General features: G+C 50.7%; 1 protein-coding gene across 1 annotated transcript in view; it reads left to right on the plus strand.

The window, feature by feature from the left end:
• The first annotated feature begins 1,286 nt into the window (after positions 1–1,286).
• TRABD2B (TraB domain containing 2B) overlaps positions 1,287–23,368 on the plus strand; it is a 37,552-nt gene continuing 15,470 nt past the window's right edge. Inside the window, exons 1-4 of the mRNA XM_078867849.1 lie at positions 1,287–1,380; positions 11,997–12,263; positions 14,319–14,654; positions 22,866–23,006. Of these exons, the coding sequence (XP_078723975.1) occupies positions 1,288–1,380; positions 11,997–12,263; positions 14,319–14,654; positions 22,866–23,006 (837 nt within the window). The 5' untranslated portion in view covers position 1,287. The remainder of the gene's footprint in view (positions 1,381–11,996; positions 12,264–14,318; positions 14,655–22,865; positions 23,007–23,368) is intronic.

Below are 23,368 nucleotides of genomic sequence, written 5' to 3' on the forward strand. Positions count from 1 at the left end.
CCTATATTTACTCAGCTGTAAAACTGGTACCTGGAACGATGGTGTGGACATCAGCACTGATGACGGGAGCCCCACCACCCCTGCAACTGTCCGTAAAATCGAGCCTTAATAGGTGCTCGCTAACAGCAATTGGCGCGCCCACAGTTCCTATGGCATTATGGGAGATCTTTGTATGGTGCATGTGTTTGTGAGCACTGCAACAGTATTGTGTACCAAAGGGTGTTTGGATGAGTCTGTTCGTGTGTGTGCGCGTTTGAGTGTGTCTGTGTGTGTGTGTGTCTGCCCATGTGCAGGTATTTTCGGACAAAGGCGGCCGGGCGTGGTGCTGGCCACCCAGCCCCTCGTGTGCCGTGCCGGCCTTCGTAGGTGCTGCTCGCTAACAGCACTTGCCTCAAAAAGGCTGTTAGGGCTATGCGGGGGATATTTGTTTTTGTGTTTGCAGATGTGTTTAGGTCTATGTGTGTGCGTATGGGTGTGCATCTGTTGTGTATATGTATCTGGGTTTGTATGTTGGCAGTAATAGAAAGGCGGTCACTGCACCGCGCGCTTTCATACGCGCTTCTGCGGCCGTCTGGAACGCTCTTCCTTCCGATATTAGAACGCCACTGGAGCGATGCACTTTCAAGTAATTTTCGATTGAAAACTCATTTCTTTAGAACAGATTTGTATACTTAGTCTGTTGTCCTTCCCCCCCCCCCGCACATCCGAAGAGCGCGGTTGGATACGTACGGTGCGAAAGAAGTTCAGCATACGTGCGTATGCAAGGGTATGTATCTGGGTGCGCGCGTGTGTGTGCATGCGTACATGCGTGTCTGGTGTCAATGTGGGTGTCTGTATGTTGCCTTGCGCGCGCGCGTGCCCGTGCGTGCACGTGTGCGCGTGCACGTGTGTCCGTGCGTGCACGTGTGTGCATGGGTTGGGGGCGTGTCTGTGGAGTATGTGACCCAACACACACACACGGCTGTTTAACCAGACCGGCAGCAACTTCACACAGCGCTCACTCGCATCACACGCACGGTCCCCCCACCCCACGATAAACCTCCCCAGTGCGGGCCCCCACCACCACCACCACCGACTCCCCCGATTCCTACATTTTCTCAAAAATGCCACAGCGGGGAATCCAACTGGTGCGAGCAGCAGAATTGAGGCGCGGCGAGCGACAGCAGGAGGCTTCGCGGTGACTTCATAGCATCGTCGTGGTCGTCTTCGTCGCCGGTCAACAACAACAACGACGACAACGTCGTCACCATCACCGTCGTCACAAACGCGGCGAGCTCGTGGGCGAAGATGCGCCACGGGTTTGTCACCGTGGTCGCGGCGCTGTCTGTCCTCGCCGGAGGAAACGGGCACGACGATGTTCGCTGCCCACTGCCAAAGAAAGTAAGCGCCCAACGTTCTCCAGACCCCCCCCTCCTCCTCGATTTAATTTCCTCGTGTTTATCTTGTTTGTTATTCGTGTCGGGCCAGCTGCCTGGTCACCGCATGAGTGTGCCGTTCGTGGTTTTGTGTGTGTGCGGTGTTTTTGTGTGTGTTGTGTGCCGCTGGTTAAAATATAAATAAGTGAATGATACGTGCTGAAAGTTTTGAGCTCTGCGCTGGACGGTTTGGAAGACAGAGATGCAGGAAGATTCACAGAGACTCGTGGAGATACATCGAGACACGCACGGATACATAGACACGTAGAGATACCGTACATAGCGACTCATAGAGATGCACAGAGACTCAGAGATACATAGACATACATAGAAATACGTAGAGACCCGCGAAGACACGCAGATACATCAAAGACAAGCAACAGTAGTGCGATTGTATCCTTGCAACCCGAGCTATGGACCACACAATAAACCCATAGAGACATTGTACATAGAGACTCATGTAGATATATAGGGACAGATAGAGATACATAGACATACATAGAGATACGTAGAGACCCACGAAGACACGCAGATACATCGAAGACAAGCAACAGTAGTGCGATAGTAGCCTTGCAACCCGAGCTATGGACCACACAATAAACCCATAGAGACACTGTGCATAGAGACTCATGTAGATATATAGGGACAGATAGAGATACATAGACATACATAGAGATACGTAGAGACCCACGAAGACACGCAGATACATCGAAGACAAGCCACAGTAGTGCGATTTAAATCATGCAACTCTAAACTAAGGACCATATTAGTAAACCCCCCTGTAGTCTGCGCTCCTTCAAAGGAGGAGGAACAGCAACACGAACTCTCTCTTCTCTCTCTCCCCGCTGAAGCCCTCTCGACGTGGCCAGTGGCGGCAGCAGATCTTGACTTTGCGCATTTAGCCGCTGAACATGTTTGCTGCTGCTGCTGTTGCCACCATCGCCACTGGCGAGTATTGAACAGCTGCTTTTGTTTGGCTGTGTGGAGCCTCTGGCATTTACAACCGAATGTCCAAAGAAGAAGAATACAAAAAATGGGAGAGAGAACAAATGTCACGGTCTGCTGTCATTCAGGCAACTCGCAGTGGAACACTTGTTTTCTTAAACGGCCCGTCCCGTTATTGCGAATTCCCTTCAACTCGTTCTCGGAACGTTTGCCGGCAGTCCCCGACTTACGAACACCGAGCCGCGTTCGTAAGTCGAAGGGTTAGCAAGTCGGAACAGAACAATGAATTGTATTTAAATTCCCATGCGGTCATTGTTATGAATGTTCAACAAAAAGGGAAGCATTGTTCAACTCATGAATAAGATTTATTGTACATTTGCATGTAACACCGTACTTAAATGCTGTATATAGTAAATACAACATAAAATAAAGTAACACAAATAGAAAAACACACTTTATTTTCACTTACCTTGAGTCCTGATGCTGGTTTGCTATTTGGAAGGGGCGCAACGAGTAACCACAATTGCACAGACACACAAACACTCATTAACACTCACTCACACAAACACTCACACACATTAACACTCACTCACACAAGCACTCACGCACACACACAAACACTCACACAGACACTCACTCACACAAACACACACAAACACACATTAACACTCACTCACACAAAAACTCACTCACTCACACACACAAACACTCACACACATTAACACTCACTCACACAAACACTCACGCACACACACAAACACTCACACAGACACTCACTCACACAAACACTCACACAGACACTCACTCACACAAACACTCACACAAACACACATTAACACTCACTCATACAAACACTCACACAAACACTCACGCACACACACAAACACTCACACAGACACTCACTCACACAAACACTCACATAGACACTAACTCACACAAACACTCACGCACACACATAAACACTCACGCACATACACAAACACTCACACACAAACACTCTCACACACACACAAACACTCTCACACACACACACACAAACACTCACACACACACACACTCACTGACTCACACAAACACACACACTCACTGACTCACACAAACACACACACACACACAAACACTCACACACACACACAAACACACATTAACACTCACTCATACAAACACTCACTCACGCACACACAAACACTCACGCACACACACAAACACTCAAACAGACACTCACTCACACAAACACTCACATAGACACTAACTCACACAAACACTCACGCACACACATAAACACTCACGCACATACACAAACACTCACACACAAACACTCTCACACACACACAAACACTATCACACACACACACAAACACTCACACACACACACACTCACTGACTCACACAAACACACACACACACACTCACTGACTCACACAAACACACACACACACACAAACACTCACACACACACACAAACACACATTGACACTCACTCATACAAACACTCACTCACGCACACACACAAACACTCACGCACACACACAAACACTCACACAGACACTCACTCACACAAACACTCACATAGACACTAACTCACACAAACACTCACATAGACACTAACTCACACAAACACTCACGCACACACATAAACACTCACGCACATACACAAACACTCACACACAAACACTCTCACACACACACAAACACTATCACACACACACACACACAAACACTCACACACACACACACTCACTGACTCACACAAACACACACACACACACTCACTGACTCACACAAACACACACACACACAAACACTCACACACACACACAAACACACATTGACACTCACTCATACAAACACTCACTCACGCACACACACAAACACTCACGCACACACACAAACACTCACACAGACACTCACTCACACAAACACTCACATAGACACTAACTCACACAAACACTCACATAGACACTAACTCACACAAACACTCACGCACACACATAAACACTCACGCACATACACAAACACTCACACACAAACACTCTCACACACACACAAACACTATCACACACACACACAAACACTCACACACACACACACTCACTGACTCACACAAACACACACACACACACTCACTGACTCACACAAACACACACACACACAAACACTCACACACACACAAACACACATTGACACTCACTCATACAAACACTCACTCACGCACACACACAAACACTCACGCACACACACAAACACTCACACAGACACTCACTCACACAAACACTCACATAGACACTAACTCACACAAACACTCACGCACACACATAAACACTCACGCACATACACAAACACTCACACACAAACACTCTCACACACACAAACACTCTCACACACACACACAAACACTCACACACACACACACTCACTGACTCACACAAACACACACACACACACTCACTGACTCACACAAACACACACACACACAAACACTCACACACACAAACACTCACTGACTCACACAAACACTCACACACACTCACTGACTCACACAAACACTCACACACAAAACACTCACATACAAACACTCACTGACACACACAAACACTCACTGACTCACACAAACACTCACTGACTCACACAAACACTCACACATACACACAAACACTCACTGACTCACACAAACACTCACTGACACACACAAACACTCACTGACTCACACAAACACTCACACATACACACACACACTCACTGACTCACACAAACACTCACTGACTCACACAAACACTCACACACACAAACACTCACAAACACTCACTCATACACACTCACTCCCAGCACGAAGCTGCCTCATTAACAATTCGCGGAGGATCGCCCAGCTGAACACAACAGTGCACGTGCAGTGTCATCGATTCAGAGAGAGACAGAGCTTCTAGGAGGCACCTTCTTCATGAACAACTTTCACGGTCTTGTCCACACTCTCTCCACAGCAGCTCAGCGCAGCCTGGACACAGCACCAGCCGTCTAACACTGACGGCGCTGACTGAGATAGCCAACTATACGATCTATCGTAGCGCAATATCTAAATATATCTAGCAAATATAAAGATTGGTCGGCAGAACGATGGATTAGAGACAGGCGCGTAGACATACACCTGATCTGGCTCGCCGGTGACGGCATCACATTCATGCCGCTATTCAAGACCCAAGCAGGAGGAGTTCTCCACAACTCTGGCACTCCGCCTGATGAAGCTGGTTGTCATTACTGGCGAAACGTCCTGCTCGCAGTGTAAATGTTGTGGCTTTGCTCTCCGACACACCGGTGTGCTGTACTAGTAACGAATTGGCTACGTTATGTTCACGTGACAAACCTTAGTAATTGGCCGTGTCGGGTGGTGGCGGGTTTAACGGCACATTTATATTTACGCGATCTAAACACAAAAAAAGTCTGTTATGGGGGGGGGGGGGGGGAAATCCCTCAAATGTTCAAGAGGCGCAATGCGAAACGGTGGTCCTCAATCAATAACTTGGCGAAGAGGTCTTTGAAGACCCCTGCCCGAGAGTGATCCGGGCACGTTCGTTCCATCACGTGACCAACGTTGCCAGTTGTTCTGCGTCGGGTGGAGGAGGGTTGTGACGACACGCTGGATCAACCAGAGCTTCCTTCAATTGAATCCCTGAAGAAGTTCCCGGGACGTGGAGTGAAGCGTCCGGCATCGCGCCCAGCAAGGCGACAACAACGACGACAACAACAAAGACAACAACAACAAAGACAACAACAACAATGTTTTCTCTCTTCTCACCTTTACGGTTGTTCTACATTCACCACTACGCTCACCACTACGCTCACCACCACACTCACCACTACGGTGGCTCTACACTCACCACTACACTCACCACTACACTCACCACTACTCACCACTACACTCACCACCACTACACTCACCACTACACTCACCACTAAGATCGCTCTACACTCACCACTACGGTCACTCTACGCTCATCTCATGGGGGCCTGAGCGAGCGCGTCACTTGGCCCGGAGAGGTTTGGGAGCGGTGGCGGCGACGAGGGAAAGACGCTCGCGAGCGAAAGGAGGTTGTAAAGAGGAGGTTGTAAAGAGGAGGTTGTAAAGAGGAGGTTGTAAAGAGGAGGTTGTGGTCGTCGCGGGGTCGTGGTGCGCGCGGGGTCGCCCACCGGGTCCCGTCGTGCGCCAGGGCTGTGCCGTTGCGATGAATCCGGGAGAGCGCCCGACTTGTTGCACAGAACGAGACGCGGGGGGGCAGATTGCCGGACGCTGGCGGGGCTGTTGGCGTCAAGGGGGGTGATGGGGTGGTTCACGATCCTTCGAGCAGCTAAACAAAGCTCTAAACCATTTATTTTTATTTTACCAGCTGAGGCCCACTTGGCTGTGTAGATCTTTTTTAGCAGAGGCGACCTGGTCACAAACGATAGCCCGACGAAGTGGACATTTCTAGCAGCCGCACAATCAAAACGCGTGCTGTTGATTCTAAATGTGGAGGCGGAAAGGCGAAGTTAAAAACAAAACCGGAGGACCCGGAGAAAAATCCACGCGACCACTGGGAGAGACAGAGAGAGAGACACACACAGCAGGCGTCAGAGTTCGTGAGATCGAACCCACGACCTCCTGCATAATGGGCAGAGGTCGCAAACGGGTTTTGATTCCTTACCCGTACCCGCCCGCACCAGGGTCGCAAACGGGTACCCGTACCCTACCCGATACCCGGCTACCCGTACCCGGCCGGGTATCGGGTAGGGTACGGGTATCGGGTACCAGATTGCGACCTCTGGGATGAAGCCATGTTGCAGGCGCGGGTGGGTTGATTCTAGGAACTTGAATTGTGAGAAGAGACAAGACGTTGGGAAATGAGTGACAAACGGTGACTCACCAGTGACTCACGGCCTACCCGTACCCGTACCCGGCCGCACCAGGGTCGCAAACGGGTACCCGTACCAGGCCGGGTACGGGTAGCCGGGTATCGGGTAGGGTACGGGTATCGGGTACCCGGTTGCGACCTCTGATAACGGGCGAGAGAGATAACATCTGGGGCGCCCCAGTTGATGGAGGAGCGCCACCGTAGCTGTGATCGCGAGAGAACTTGCACGTAGCGGGGGGGTGGGGCTTCTCGGGAGAAGAAAGCGATGGAACGAATCAAACGAGAGTCGTGGGACGATTGTGAAGAAGAATCCTCTCAGAGCCAGCCCAGACAAGACCAGGTCAGTTTGAATCGTTTAAACTCCGCGGATAAACTCAGAGCGATGTTTGTTTTTTACTGAAACCAGATCGGCCGGGTTCAGAGTTCATCGTGCTAACCGCTTTCCACATGCACACACAAAGATCCCCCGTATAGCCTGAACAGACTGTTGGGGCAAGTGCTGTTAGCGAGCGCCTATGAAGGCCGGCACGGCACTCGAGGAGGAATGAGTGGCCAAATTGTCACGCCCGACCGCCTTTGTCTCCCCGGTGCCGACGTTTTGCACCTGGTACCCATTTGAGGCTGCGTCGACCTAGCACCCTTGTCTGTCGCGAGCGGTGATCGATCTCGGGGGGAGGGGATGGCCCTAACTACACCCCCCCCCCCCGCACAGGCAACACACAGCGTGATTGTGATTATCTGTGCACGGGACAAACTTCTCTCCACAAGCTCACACCACCCTCGCTCGCTCCGCCTGTGCCTCGCGTCGCATCTCCCGTCTCACTCTCCATTCGCGGCGGCATGTGGATGGGCTATAACTGTAGAACCGCGTAACGCAGACGCGCGCAGATGGTGTTCGTGGCAGGGGGCACCGACTCAACAGGTGTTGTGTGGATGCTTCTACTGCAGGCGTAGGAGGCAGCGGTGGCGGGAGCGGATGTCGGTTACTCCGAGCGTTTCCTTTAGGAAAGTGTAGACGTTTCGCTGCTCGAACCGGCGCGGTGACGGCGATGCGCTCTCTCTTGAAGGGCCCCACAGTCGACTGTGAACGAAACATTCCACGCCGCTTCGCCGAGAGACGCACTACTTACCAACGCGCCGGCGTGCACGAGCCTCGCACGAGTCCGCAGCGGTGGCGTCGATTTGTTCTGAATCAAAGAGACCCGATCGTGGTGACGATGGTTGCGGTGCGCTCGGCGGGAGCGATGGCGATTTAATGGACCTCGTCGATGGCAAAAGAAAATGGAAAAACGATAGCGGTGACGATGACGATGGTGGCAATGACGATGGTGGCAATGACGATGGTGGCAATGACGATGACGATGGTGGCAATGACGATGGTGGCAATGACGATGGTGGCAATGACGATGGTGGCAATGACTATGGTGGCAATGACGATGATGGCAATGACGATGGTGGCAATGACGATGGTGGCAATGACGATGGTGGCAATGACGATGATGGCAATGACGATGGTGGCAATGACGATGGTGGCAATGACGATGGTGGCAATGACGATGGTGGCAATGACGATGACGATGGTGGCAATGACGATGGTGGCAATGACGATGGTGGCAATGACGATGACGATGGTGACGATGGCAACGGCGTGGCTGCTGTTATATTGCAAATTAATCGACAGTGTCAACTAGGTGATTGCACGGTATTTGTTGATGCTGCTGCGTTGGCAGCGGTGCACGAGCAGAACTAAACAACAACAACACCAACAAAAACAACTCGTCAATAGCACTGTGTGGCCTTAAAAATACACACATATATATAATCGGTGATGTATTGGCGAATGGCCCTTCCTCACAGCAGAAGGCCCAATGCCTGAAACACCACAGCCGCTCAGCGGTGGTGACGTACACTGCAGCACGTGGGCTGCCTGTAACCCAGTACTGTGGCGACAGCAGCAGCAGCGAGGGTTGGTGGATCACGCACAGATGTGGTTATGAAACTCCCTTCCACAAGTGGGCGTCGTGGAGGTGCCGTGTCCCGCAGAAGGCGGTGCAGTGAGTGGACTCATTGACGGACGTTTCCATCTGTACGGGAATCGAGCGTTGCCCCCTCGCACTGCGTGGGTTTTCTCTGGGTGCTCTGGTTTTCTCCCGACGTAGATAATAATAACACATACAACTCGTCGAATGCTTGTAAACATCTTACAAGTAAAAAACAAATGCAAGATCCCTCCTGGAATTAAGTCCCGATCATCCGTGTGGCTCTCCTGGGCAAATAAGAAAATTCTGTACAATTGTTATCTTTACATTATATCTTTTTCAATATTGAGCAATGGTCCTTCTTCATAGCAAGAAGGGCCACTGTGCAAAACATTGCCTGTTATACACATGTCAACTTTTAAGGGCCACAGCGTTATTGACAATTGTCATGAGTTTTTCTTGTTGCAATTCCCATCATGATCATCATTTAGTTCCGATGGCCGTGATGTCGGCCATGAATATTGCTAATGATACGGGTCACGGTGACAATGGATTGCGGTGACAATGGATCGCGGTGACAATGGGTCGCGGTGACAATGGGTCGTGGTGACAATGGGTCGTGGTGACAATGGGTGACAATGGGTCGTGGTGACAATGGGTCGTGGTGACAATGGGTGACAATGGGTCGTGGTGACAATGGGTCGTGGTGACAATGGGCGACAATGGGTCACGGTGGCAATGGGTGACAATGGGTCGTGGTGACAATGGGTGGCGGTGACAATGGGTGACAATGGGTGTTCATTGTCACCGCGTTGACAATGAACAGACATCTTGACAGTGGGGTGAGAACCCGTTGAGACGAAATTTAACATCTCGATCACTGGACACCTGAGTAACAAAAGCACGATGAGGCGTGAGGAGGCCTTCATCCAGCAGTGGATAGACCGTGGTGGACTACGTCCATGATGACGATAAGCCGCTGCCGAGACCCAAATCCATGCCTTCGTCACATCCCGATCACACCCCTACGACCCCGCTCCCCGCTGCGTTCTCCCCAAAGTCTACCTCGAGGGCGGTAAGGCAACTTGTTGTTGATGTCAGGGCGAAAATGGTGTACACGTTGTCTGACGTTAAGCAGCGGAGCCCACGTATCGAGCATTAAGGATTCGTTAAGTAAAATGGGCTCGGGCTAAGCGTGTGACGGCGAGGAGGGAATGACGTCAGATGGACAAGCCTGGTGACAGAATGGCAGCCAGGGGGGGGGGGGGGTTGGAGGGGGAATTGCACCCTAGATGATGATCACGGCAAGGGCGGTGTGATGAGATCATCTCCATGTGCTGTGGTGAGATGGCGCAGCAAAATGTAACGGGTCTTGGCATCGTAAGATGCAAGGAACGGTGACGGTGTAGGGAGACGTTCATCCAGCAGTGGATATAGACCGTGGCCGATTGTGTTCATGCTGATGATAAGAAGCTGCTGCTGCTGAGACCCTTATCCGTGCTCCTACCTGTATAACACCCCTCTCTCCCTGTGGCCTCCCCAAATGTCTCCTCGCCGAACCCCCCAAGGGGATCCGAAAAGTTTCTATCAATGTCAACAACAGCGATAGCAATAACAACAATGTCAACAACAATAACAACAGCAAGACAAAAATAACAACAATATCAACAATAACAACAAAAACCACAACAACAACAACAACAACCTTGATTTGAAGCTTTCGTGACTGCAGGAATCCATACTCTTTGGTTCTTTCGGTAAAGTCACGTAGGTAGAAAATGAAATAAAAATAAATCACGACGTTTCTGGCGCAACACAAGCCATCGTCTTCGGGTGAAAATCGCGACAGCCGCAATGTCTGCTGCGAGCAGCACGATGTCTGCTGCCTTGTGAAGAGAAGCTGTCACCAGCAAGAGTTTATAGAAGTTTTTGAGAACAAAGGTAGCCGAAGTAGTGTCAATGGGGTATTATAGTGTAAAGGTAATGAATAGCCTGGAACGTTAAAGGGAACTGAACTTAGATTAGCATGTTGGATTATAGTGCAAAGTGAATGAGCTTCCGTAGCGCATAAGAGATCAGATTGGCGTGTAGGATTAGCATATGTATTTTGATGAGAGTAGCATGTAAAAGTTAATGAAAAAATTAGCAAGTAAATGTCATTCTAGATTTGAAGCTTTCGTGACTGCAAGGATCCATATTCTTTGGTTCATTCGGTAAAGTCACGTAGGTGAAAAATAAAATAAAAATATAAAAATAAAAATATTTAATTTAATTTTTTACCTACGTGACTTTACCGAAAGAACCAAATAATAAGTTAATGTCATTTTGTCTTGAAGCTTTCGTGACTGCAATGATTCATATTCTTAGGTTTTTTCGGTAAAGTCACGTAGAAGGGAAATAATAAAATAATATAAATATAAAACAATAAAAATTATCACGACGTTTCGACTGCATCACAAGCAAAACAAGCACCTGCTGATGATTGCTTGGATTTGCAGTCGAAACGTCGCGAGAATTTTTATTCTTTTAAATTTATATGATTTTATTATTTCACACCTGTGGATTTCACACCTGATGATGATTGCTCGTGTTGCAGTCGAAACGTCGCGAGAATTTGTATTGTTTTCTATCAATATAATTTTTTTATTTCCCTTCTACGTGACTTTACCGAAAGAACAAAAAAATAAGTTCATGTCAGTCGATGTCTAACCAACAACACAACTGTTAATAGCCGCGCCGCGTCCGTCCCATCGTCCCCCCACCGCACCGCGCAGCAGGGCGACCTCAACTCGTTCCTGTGGCGCGTGGAGCGCTCCCCGCCGGCCTTCCTCTTCGGCACCGTGCACGTCCCCTACGAGCGCGTGTGGCCCTTCGTGCCGGGCAACGCGAAGCGCGCGTTCGCGCTGTCGCACAGCGTCTACTTCGAGCTCGACGTGTCGGAGCCGCGGACCATGGAGGCGCTCTCGGCCTGCCAGAGGCTGCCGCACGGCGAGACGCTGCCGGGCGAGGCGCTGCCCGTGGCACTCTACTCGCGGCTCAAGGTACGGGGGGAGGGGGGGGGCACGGCGGTCCCTCCTCCCCCACCCACCACCACCACCCACCCACCCCAGCCGCAAGTTGTTTCCGTTGTTTTGAGTTGTGGATTTGAGATGTTAACAACATCGCCCGGTATACAGGAGGTCGTGGATTCGATCCCGAGCTTCTTTGCGACTGTACATTTGGATTCTAGATTTGAAGCTTTCGTGACTGCAAGGATTCGTACTCTTAGGTTTTTTCGGTAAAGTCACGTAGGTAAAAAATAAAATAAAAATTAATAAAAGTAGAATTAAAATGACGACGTTTCGGAGGCAACACAAGCTTCCGTCTTCAGGTGGAACCGTCACAGCACGATTGCTGTATCAAGTAAAGTAAGTCTTGAAGACGGAAGCTTGTGTTGCCTCCGAAACGTCGTGATTTTTCTTTTACTTTTATTAATTTAAATTTTATTTTTTACCTACGTGACTTTACCGAAAAAACCTAAGAGTTTGTATATTCTCTCTCTCCCCCTGGTCGCGTGGATTTTTCTCCGGGTCCTCCGGCTTTTCCCTCTATATTTAGAATTAACATCACGCGTTCAAAGTATTTGGCTGCTATACATTCCCACGTGATAAGCCCCTTCGCTGAGCTATCCGATGTGACCAGGTCGCTTCTGAAAAATAACGAGCCTCACGTTTCCTCTCTAAGCTATATATATGGGTGCCACGGTGGCGAGATGTTAACTACCTCGCCTGGCATACTGGAGGTCGTGGGTTTGACCCTGACGCATGTATATTTGGATAATTTGTGTTCTCTCTCCCCGTGGTCGCGTCAAATTTTCTCCGGCTCCTCCCGGTTTTTCCTTCCACATTTCGAATTAACATCACGCGTTTAGAGTATTTGGCTGCAATAATTTTCCACGCGATAAGCCACTTCTTTTAGCTATCATCTGTGACCAGGTCGCTTCTGAAGGAAAAAAATTGCTTCGTTTTAAAACTAAATAATCGATTTTGTAGATTTGGGTTTTTATGGACAGTTTTGGATATGTCTTTTATTTTAGATTTTGCAGATCGTTTGGCACGCTGTACTGACTTCAAATGCATTCGAGCTAACGATAGTGATGTCACACAAACGCCACGTGCAGTCAGAATGACAGTAGTGATGGCGTGGGATTGACATCGCCTTCTGTGATGTCAGGTTTTGTGTCAACGGAAACGTTAACTCGTTTCGGGATCTTCCAAAGTTGTGTGTCTATATTTTTTGTTATTAATTGTTGATCCAGCATAATACAATTATATAGATGAGAGGGGAGAGGCGTTGAAGGCAGAAGAGTGAGATGAGAAGGGAGAGGCAGGAGAGTGCGTGGAGGGGAGTAGAGTGAGATGAGAGGGGAGAGGCAGGAGAGTGCGTGGAGGGGAGTAGAGTGAGATGAGAGGGGAGAGGTAGGAGAGAGCGTGGAGGGGAGTAGAGTGAGATGAGAGAGGAGAGGCAGGAGAGTGCGTGGAGGGCAGTAGAGTGAGATGAGTGGGGAGATGTAGGAGAGTGCGTGGAGGGAAGTAGAGTGAGATGAGTGGGAAGATGTAGGAGAGTGCGTGGAGGGGAGTAGAGTGAGATGAGTGAGAAGATTTAGAGAGTGCGTGGAGGGGAGTAGAGTGAGATGAGAGGAGAGAGGTTGGAGAGTTCGTGGAGGGGAGTAGAGTGAGCTGAGAGGGGAGAGGCAGGAGAGTGTGTGGAGAGAAGTGGAGTGAGATGAGAGGGGAGAGATAGGCAGTGATGAGTCTGTGAAGGATCGTGAAGATGGTGAGCTGCATCTTGTATGTATGCTGAACTTCTTCCGTACCGTGCGTAGCCAACCGAGTTCATCGGCGGTGTGGGGGAAGGACACCACACTAAACACACAAAGCAGTTCTAAAGAAATCGGCTTTCAATCTTGACGTTCATTCGTGGGAATGAAGCGCTGCGCGCGAATTGCCCAACGGATACCCTAAACCCTCCCTCCTCCTGTTACACCTCTTCCCCACCCTCCTCATCGCCACCACCACCACCGTCGACCGCTCTCTCGTCCCTCCCGACGCGCGCAGCATCACCTGGAGTACGTGCGCGGCATGATGCCCGTGTGGTTGGGCTCCAAGCCGGCACCGGCGTCTCGGTTCGACGACTCAGGCGGCGGCATCCCGAGCGGCGCCGCGTCGGCCGAGCTGCTGTTCCGTGCTCTGGCGGGCGACTGGGAGCGCAAGCGTCCCGTGTGGCTGCTGCTGCTGGCGGCGTCGCTCACGGAGGGCGACGTGCGCGGCCGCCGGGTGCCCTCCCTGGACGCGCACCTGGCGCGACTCGCGCGGCGGCAGCGCAAGAGGAGCGGCGCCGTGGAGCGCGTCCACGAGCAGTGCGCTCCGCTCAACGCCATCAACGGCACGCAGGTGAAGACGCGGCCGGGGCTTGGGGGAAAGCCCCCAGCTTTAATGGGGGAGGTTGTTTTTTAAAAAATATATATATAAACACGTGTGAATGAAAATTATGATAATCGTTTTAATAAATCGACGCTAGCCCCGATCGCGGGCGGGAGGGGACAAACAACAATCGTAATGTCACGTGGGCAAAATCAATAAAAATGAATTGCACGTGAGACGGCAGCGGTTGAAATCGAGAGTGGGGTTGTTGTTGTGAAAAGTGGTGGTGGCGGTGTAGTTAGGGTGACACTTTGGAGGACTGGCAGGAGAGGTTAGGAGGAAGGGGTTTGGATAGGGGTGGTGATTGGTGTTGGGATAATGATAAGGGTTGGAGTTGTGATAGGGGTAGTGATAGTGGTAGTGATAGGAGTAAAGTAGTGATAGGGATTGGGCTAGGCCTGGTCGTAGCTGGAGGTGGGGGCAGGGAATAGCAGTAGAAGCATGATGGACTATGGGAAAAGACTTGGGTTGTTTTATTTTATTTTCTACCTACGTGACTTTACCGAAAGAACCAAAGAGTATGGATCCCTGCAGTCACGAAAGCTTAAAAAAAAAAACTCTTTATCGTCAACCTACGTACGTTTAACTTTTCTTGGCGCCGTACGTAGCAAACCACGCTAATCGTTGCTGTGGGGCGAAGGACAACAAACTAAACGACAAAAAGAAGTTCTAAAGGAATGGGTTTTGTCAATCTAGATGACGATTTAAAAGTGCGCAGCTACCAGTGGCTTCCTAATCCCGAAAGGAAGAGAGCGTTCCAGACGGCCGCAGAAGCGCGTCTGAAAGCGACGCGCGATGCGGTGACCGCCATCTTTGCTCGGTGGTTAGAAAATAAGTGATGTTTGAAAAACTTTTTTTAAACACGCTTTTATGAAATGTACTAGTAATGGAAGAACTCCACGACTCCAGGAAGTGGCTCCGAAGCTTGCCATGACGTAAGGGACCGTGGCCAATTACAGCCAACGTCAGTTGACCGTGGACAATTAGACCCAAGCCGAAACATAACATATAAAAAATAATGTCTAAAAATATATTTTTATGATAGAATATAGTATTGTCATCAGTATGACATAAATATACTAAGTTTGCAGTCGATGCCACATTGGGAAGTGGGTTTAAATTGAGTTACAAGATTTGAGGATACAACAAACACAACAACAACAACAAACAACAACATCAGACAGAGTGAGTTAAATGAAAGCGTGTAGAAAGGGCCTCTGCTGTGAGGATGGCCGGCGTTTGCGTGATGGTTGATGCTCATCTCAACCGCGATCAGCGAACTTACAGTGTTGTAACATTGTAACACGTGGCCTTTTGCCACCGATATAATCCATAATATAGGATTTTTGGGGGGGGGTTAGATGGTGTAAATATAAATGCGTCGTTAAACCTGATGAAGCTAGTTGTAATTACGGGCGAAACGTCGTGCTCAGATTGTAAATGTTGTGGATTTGCTCTCCAACACACCGGTGTGCTGTACTAGTATACTACACTATACACTACGCTACTATACACTAAACAACTATACACTACACTATACACTAGTGCTGTACTCGTAACGAATTGGCTACGTTCTGTTAACGTGACAAACCTTACTAATTGGCTGTGTCGGGTGGTGGCGGGTTTAACGACACATTTATTTATTCATGCGCGACCTCTACTATGGGTGTTGTGACACGTCGTTTGCGAGCCGTTTCAAAGTGGCGGTTGGCCTCGTGTGACCGCGTTGAGGGTGAAGCCAAGTGCTGGACCGTGTCTGGCCCCCGTGGGCCCGGTCAGGGGGAGTAGTGGGGAGGGGGGATTGAGGGCGCGTTTCCAATCGAGCTGTGAGATTGTTGTCCGCTTGTCGCGACACGGGCGCGCAGCGACGCACGTTGACCAAACACAAACACAAATCACAAGCAGCCTCGCCCTAAGTGGTCGCAGCCCGCTCGGAAGCCATGCCAATTGGGAGGCAGAGGGCATTTGTGGCTTGGCATGTGCTTTGAATTTTGGGGGGTGGGGGGTGGCGGCGCACACGTGTCTTCCTCCTCGCCGCTCTCTCCTCCTCTCTCTCTCTCTCATCTCCCGTGCCCCGCTCACCTCATTCCCTCCCCCTGTGCCTTGTACGCGGTGTCTCACTTTGTACTTGAGTTAAGGGTTCTTTCCGGGTATTCTATATTTGCCCCGGCAAGCAAAGCGCCCGTTAAAAAAAAATGTGTTCGGTCGAAATATCGGCAGCTTCGTGCGCGGGACCCATCTGTCAAATAACAATCTCGAGGTTCGGTGAGGATTCAAATGTTCAATAGGATCACAGGAAGTGGTGCCCACTGAATGTTTCCCGTGCGTGTGTACGGAGGGAATGGTGGGCGCTGTTGTTTGCACCCTGTGCTACAATGCCATTTGTCTGAGTTTGATTCTGGGCCATGGTTACACTTTATCGCCAAGTCGCGTTTGTACCTTTCCATGACTCGCCGAGGTTGTCTCAAACTGTGGGAATGTGAAAATTAGCACTCGGAAGACAAAGACGGCTGGGAGTAGCGCTGGCCCCACCACCCCCAGGTGTGCCATGCCGCCCTAATAGGTGCTCGCGAACAGCATTTGCCCCGACAGTCTGTACGGCTAAACAGACATATTTTTGTGCGTGCAGAAATTGTAATCTTAATTACAATATACATGTACTTAGCTCGTAGATGAGTCTCAAGACGCATCTTTAGGATGATCCTGCGTAGGATGTTTAGCCACTATGAGGTGCAACAATGACATCAATTTGCGTGCAGGCGCTACACGGATTATTACACTGCATGATCGTGAGCGGTGGCTCGGGGAGGTCTTTATCCAGTAATGGATTGAGCAGTCGATCGTATGAGCATTATGATGCTTGTTTACCCACGAAAGCCTTGCCGAGTATCAACTGTTTTCAGGAGGGTCCTGCTCAGTGTTCAGAGGAATGAGCGACGATTGCTTCCCAAATAAGTATTTTACTTTTCAAATGCGAACCTTCATCTCGCAATTGATTGTGGGCCACAACCCTCAAACCGCATCCGCACACGAACCGTGGCAAGTAGCAGCAGATGCCGACAGCTGACGATGCACAGATGGGAGACGGGAACCTCCACCGGTCAGCGGGCAATTGCGGTCACGCGGGACAGCCCCGTGGAACCACGTGACGACCCAATGCGCGATTCACAAGCACGAAGGGGGCATGAACCACGATACCTCGCTGATCTTGGCAGGGAGCATCAACCACCACGCGAAGTCCGGTCTTCCTCACGGCGGCTTCTGACTTGCCATCGGACAGAGGCGGTCACTGCATCGCGCGCTTTTAGATGCGCCTTCTGCGGCCGTCTGGAACGTTCTTTCGATATTAAAAAGCTACCGGAGCTTTGCAATTTAAAATCTGGATTTAAAACTAATTTCTTTAGAATTAATTTGTGTATGTGGTTTGTTGTCCTTCCCCTACACCTCTGAATTAGCGCTGTTGGCTGCGTACGGTGCGAAATAAGTTCAACGTACGGACAAAATCACCACAGCAGCAGCATGCAGTGATGCAGCCATTCCACTACTGCGATGATCTGGCTCCACCACCGCAATGGAAAGTGGCAGCTGTCGCGGTCCCTGGTCCAGCAGTGGTCCACGTCGGTCCTCCGGGAGATCGTCCGCGGTGGCTGCGATGCGAACGCACTTTTGTCGGGACAATAATAACAATGTTTTATGATACCTTTTGTTTCGGACATTAATTCATGTTTCGTGAGATTTTATTTTTAAACCAAGTTAACGTAAACCTACTCTGATGAAACTACCCTACTAACCGTAAGATCTAAATGTCGTCCCCAACCTAAAAAAAAACCGTTAAATAGCTGAGTTTAAAAACATGTGTTTACATTCCGGTAATATGTATAATGTTTAACACGTAGGCTTTCGCGACCAATATCATCCATAATAGAGGTGTTTTAGGTTGGATCGCGTAAATATATAAATGTGTCGTGAAAGCCTACTACGTGTTAAACTGGATACCCATTTTCTTGGTTCTTTCGGTAAAGTCACGTAGAAGGGAAATAATAAAATAATAAAAATAAAACATAATAAAATAATTCTCACGACGTTTCGGCCACAACGCAAGCAGCCGTCCTCAGGTGAAGAACAGGTCTGTCGGAAAGACAGAGTCAGAGATTCAGACTCTGTCTTTCCGACAGACCTGTTCTTCACCTGAGGACGGCTGCTTGCGTTGTGGCCGAAACGTCGTGATAATTATTTTATCATGTTTTCTTTTTATTATTTTATTATTTCCCTTCTACGTGACTTTACCGAAAGAACCAAGAAGATGAATCCCTGCAGTCACGAAAGCTTTAAATCGAAATAGATACCCATTGTAATTGAAATGCATCATTACCCCCCCCCGCCCGCTATGGCCTTCGCACGTGAGGATCTCACAGGTGAGCGACATCACGTTTATCCCTCTATGTAAGGAACGGAGCGGGAGGATTTCTCCGCAATTCTGGCTGTCGCCTGATGAAGCTGGTTGTGATTAGTGGCGAAACCTCGTACTCGGATTGTAAATGTTGTGGATTTGCTCTCCAACACACCGGTGTTGCTGTACTACTATCGAATCGGCATCTTCTGTTTGCGTGACAAGCCTTGCAAGTTGGCTGTGTCGGGTGGTTTTGGTGGCGGCTTTACCGACGACGCATTTATATTTACGCGATCGAACACCCCCCCCCCACCCCCCCAACTGAAATTGTGGACATGATGGTAAAGCGGCAGTGGCTTGGGTAACGCGAGCCAGACGCGCGGGGCGGTGCGCGCGCGCGCGAGGATCACAGAGACCCATCGCATTCCTGCGTGGGCCCCCCCTGCCCCCCCCCCCCCCACGTGTTACTCGTGCGCGCGCGTGCGCCGCGCCGTGCGCGCGCCACGTGGCGCCGATCACGGCGGACGCGAGAGGGGCCCTTCCCCTCCGCGCGCCGTGCCGGATGATTAAAGGCACCTTTTTTTTTCGTGCGCGCGTGACATGTGCTGGACAATTTGTTCCGTCGAGTGGACGCGGGTGCTTAAACTAACAACGGCGATAACATGTTTTGAGTTTCCGCATACGAGGAATTGAACCCAGACGTGCTTGTAACGGGGTCGGTGTCTGAGTTGTTGTGTGGGGAGCGGTGGCGCAGTGGTTAGCGCGCTGCGCTACGAACCCGGACACTCGAGTTTAGTTCCCGCCCAGGGGCCCAACACCAGTGAAGGTTATCTGAAACGGCCCAGGGCCTCCCCGAGGTCGACTCAGCCTTAAATGAGCAGTACCTGGTGCTCATTTAAAGCTGCGTTGAAAGCTTGCACACACAAGCTTTCACAGGATGCATGTCACATTCTCATCGAGCATCTTGCCATAACAGTGATCCGGGGCTCGTGGATCACTGCAGAGATTATTGAGCGAGTGAAACTCTCAACTTTTAGGCCTTCGAGGTGGCTACATTGTAGATGGCTGCACAGCAAGTAGGTTGCCTAGCTACCTGTATAGCAGATGACTGAGTGGTGGCCCCTCGTGTTGCGTTGGTGATCTCCTGGCACTCGGGTGCGGTGTGTAAACATCGGGGAGACAGAGGCGGCCGGGGTTTGATTCTGACCACCCACGCCCTCGTGTGCCGTGTCGGCCTTCAAAGGTGCTGCTACTCGCTAACAGCACTTGCCCCAACAGTACGTTGAGGCTATTCGGGGGACATTTGTCTTTGTTATGAGTTGCAAATATTGGTAAGGAATTTGGGTGCGCAACGGGTGGCATCGTGGTTACCCCAATGCCTTGTGAACACGGCCATCTGAGTTTGATTCCCGGTCTCGGTTCACACCAGCGAAGAGTGATATCCGGATCCGGTCCTGGGCGCTCCCCTGCTATTGACAAACGTGGTGAAGTATGGTCTAACAACCCCCGTGACCGACACATCTTGATGAGGTCTTTATCCAGCAGTGGATTGGCAAAGGCCTGCAATTTGTTATTGTCAATAATAGCAAACGTGTGTTTTTTATAAGGTCGAGTCTCATGACGTCTCTTTGCCTATGCCCCTGTATGTGTGCGTGTTGAACTTCTTTCGCACCGTACGTAGGCGACCGCGCGAATCAGAGGTGCGGGGGAAAGAAATTCGTTTTCAATCGAGATAATTTAGAAGTGCATAGCTCCAGTGGCTTCCTAACATCGGTGGCTTCCTACCAAGAGCGTTCCAGACGGCCGCAGAATCGCTTCTGAAAGCGCCACGCGATGCGGTGACCACCGTCTTTGTTCGACGGCCAGAAGCCAGAAGCCACCGCTGTCGCTGCGAGGATGCACGGAGTTCGCGTGATGGTGGTTTATGCTCCTTGACGAGATCAGTGAGGGATTGAGGTTCATTTGTGGCGAGCAACTTTGTGTGTAACGTCCGCTGTCCCTATGTAGTTGCACCCAGCTTTAACTTCCAGTGGCGGGGCGTGTGGGGGGTGGGGGGGGTGCAATTGTTACCTTTAATAAATTAGGTAAAGGCGCAGACCTGCAACTGCTCACGCCACTGGACGCTCTGGAGGGTACGTGTCCTACTCTTAACCATCACCCATACCCCGCAATCAGAATAGTTTGATTCATATACTGGAGGAATTCGATGAGCTATGAAGCTCTTTTTCACAGATGTCCAGTGGGGACATCTGCGCCTCCTTCACAAGCCATTGTGTGCCTGGTGTACTCATGTCCCCGTATCATCTCCACGTGCCCGTATTGTCAGATCTCTCTATCCTCATGTCCCCGGGATTTCCGTCTTCCCGTGTCCACGTATCCTAAAATCCCCATGTGTGTAGTAGTATGTGGCCCATGTACCTATTGTCATCGTTATTAGTTAACATCTCGCCACCGTGGCAAGATGTTAACTACCTCGCCTGGTATTCAGGCCGTGGGTTCGATCCCGACCCTGACGCCTGCTGTATATTTGAAGTTTGCGTGTCTCTCTCCCCGTGGTCGCGTGGATTTTTCTCCGGGTCCTCCGGTTTCTCCCTCCACATTTAGAATGAACATCACGCGTATTTGACTGCTATCAATTCCCACGTGATAAGCCACTTCGTAGAGCTGCCATGTGTGACCAGGTGGCTTCTGAAAAAGAGCTATACATGTCAGTGGGCCTTACCTGATAAAATAAAATTAAAATGTATAGTTTAGTCATCATCATCATGTTTTGGTCACCATCCACTGCTTTAATTTACAACGCCAAATCCGTTTCCTTGTCCCCAAGTCAGGGACGGCACTGGGCGTGAGCAGAATAAAGCAAACATCTTTGGCTTCCAGGAAGCTCAATGGGGCCCCTAGATTCAGCGAAAAAATACGGGTGGGGGGGGGAGGGGGCGGAGGAGGTCACTGGATCTCCCGTTGCAAGTTGTAGCCATCTGCTCTCTGGGAGACGTCTCGCCATTCTTCCCTTACACAGCAGTCGACTAATTCTGAGCGAAACGAAGTCACCCGCTGTTGCCCGGCGCTATCAGCTTCGGAGTCGCCGTGAAACGAGGCCCGGTGGGCTGCCACTGCCCTGCGTGCGCGCGAGCCTCCGTGTCCCCATGGCATTGCACCCCCCCCCCCCCCGTGCAAGGAATTATATAGGTGCCCCAACCTACCCCCCCCCCCCCCACCTCCTCTCTGCACAGTCTGACACCTGAGCACCCAGACCACGGTGCAGTTGGTTGCATACCAGTGGCGTAGAGTGAAGGGCCCTGGTGCTAGGAATAAAAACAAATGTGAAAACTTTTTTTTCATTTCACCAGGTAAGGCCTTCTGAGCTATATGGCTCTTTTTCAGAAGCGACCTGGCTCACACAAATCATAGCTCAACCAAGTGGCTTATCGTCACGTGGAAATGTATAGCAGCAGCCAAATACTGAATGTGGAGGGGAAAACTAAAGGATCCGGAGAAAAATCCACGCGTCACACGGGGAGAGAGACATACAAACTCCAAATATACAGCAGCAGGCGTCAGGGTCGGGTTCGAGCCCACGACCTGCTGTATATCAGGCGAGCTTATTAACATCTCGCCACCTTGGCGCACTAATTAAATGGGTCCCACCCCCCGTCCACCAGCCCCGCCCGCCCCACGTCTGCAGTCTGCCTCTTGCAAACCCCACGTGCCCCATGGGGCCCCATGGGGCCCAGGGTGCAGTTGCACCACCTGCACCCGAAAGCTGCCGTCCCGTCGCGCTGTCACCGCAGGTGGTGGCGGCGCTGGAGGAGACGCTGACGCGCCTCGAGCGCCTCCGCGCCGGCACTGCCCCCGAGCGCTCGACGCCCACCGAGGAGCTCATCCTGCAGTACAACTGCGGGGATCTCGCGTCGCTCATCCTGAGGCCGGAGGTGAGCTGCAGCGCGCGCGCGCCTCGCTGAACCGCACTCGTCCCGACACTCTGATGAAGGCTGCACGGGAGGTCGTTGCCTTTTGTCGAGTCTTCGCGGGGCAGCGGCGGTGCAGCGGTCAGCTGAGCTGCGCGAAGGAACCCGGCCAGCCGAGTTCGATTCCCGCTCACGGCCAACGTCGGCGATGAATATTCGAACTGGTCGTGGGCCTTCCCTGGGTTGACACGGCCTCAAACGTGTACCTGGTGTGTAAACTGCAGCACTGGGTTGATAGCCACTCTGCCCCGACCTCGTGTGCCATGCCGGCTTTCACGCGTGCTCGTGTAGATACAACAGGATGCTGATTTGGTTTTCTAGGCGGA

Source organism: Lampetra fluviatilis, chromosome 24 (assembly GCF_964198595.1).
Source record: "Lampetra fluviatilis chromosome 24, kcLamFluv1.1, whole genome shotgun sequence".
NCBI lineage: Eukaryota > Metazoa > Chordata > Hyperoartia > Petromyzontiformes > Petromyzontidae > Lampetra > Lampetra fluviatilis.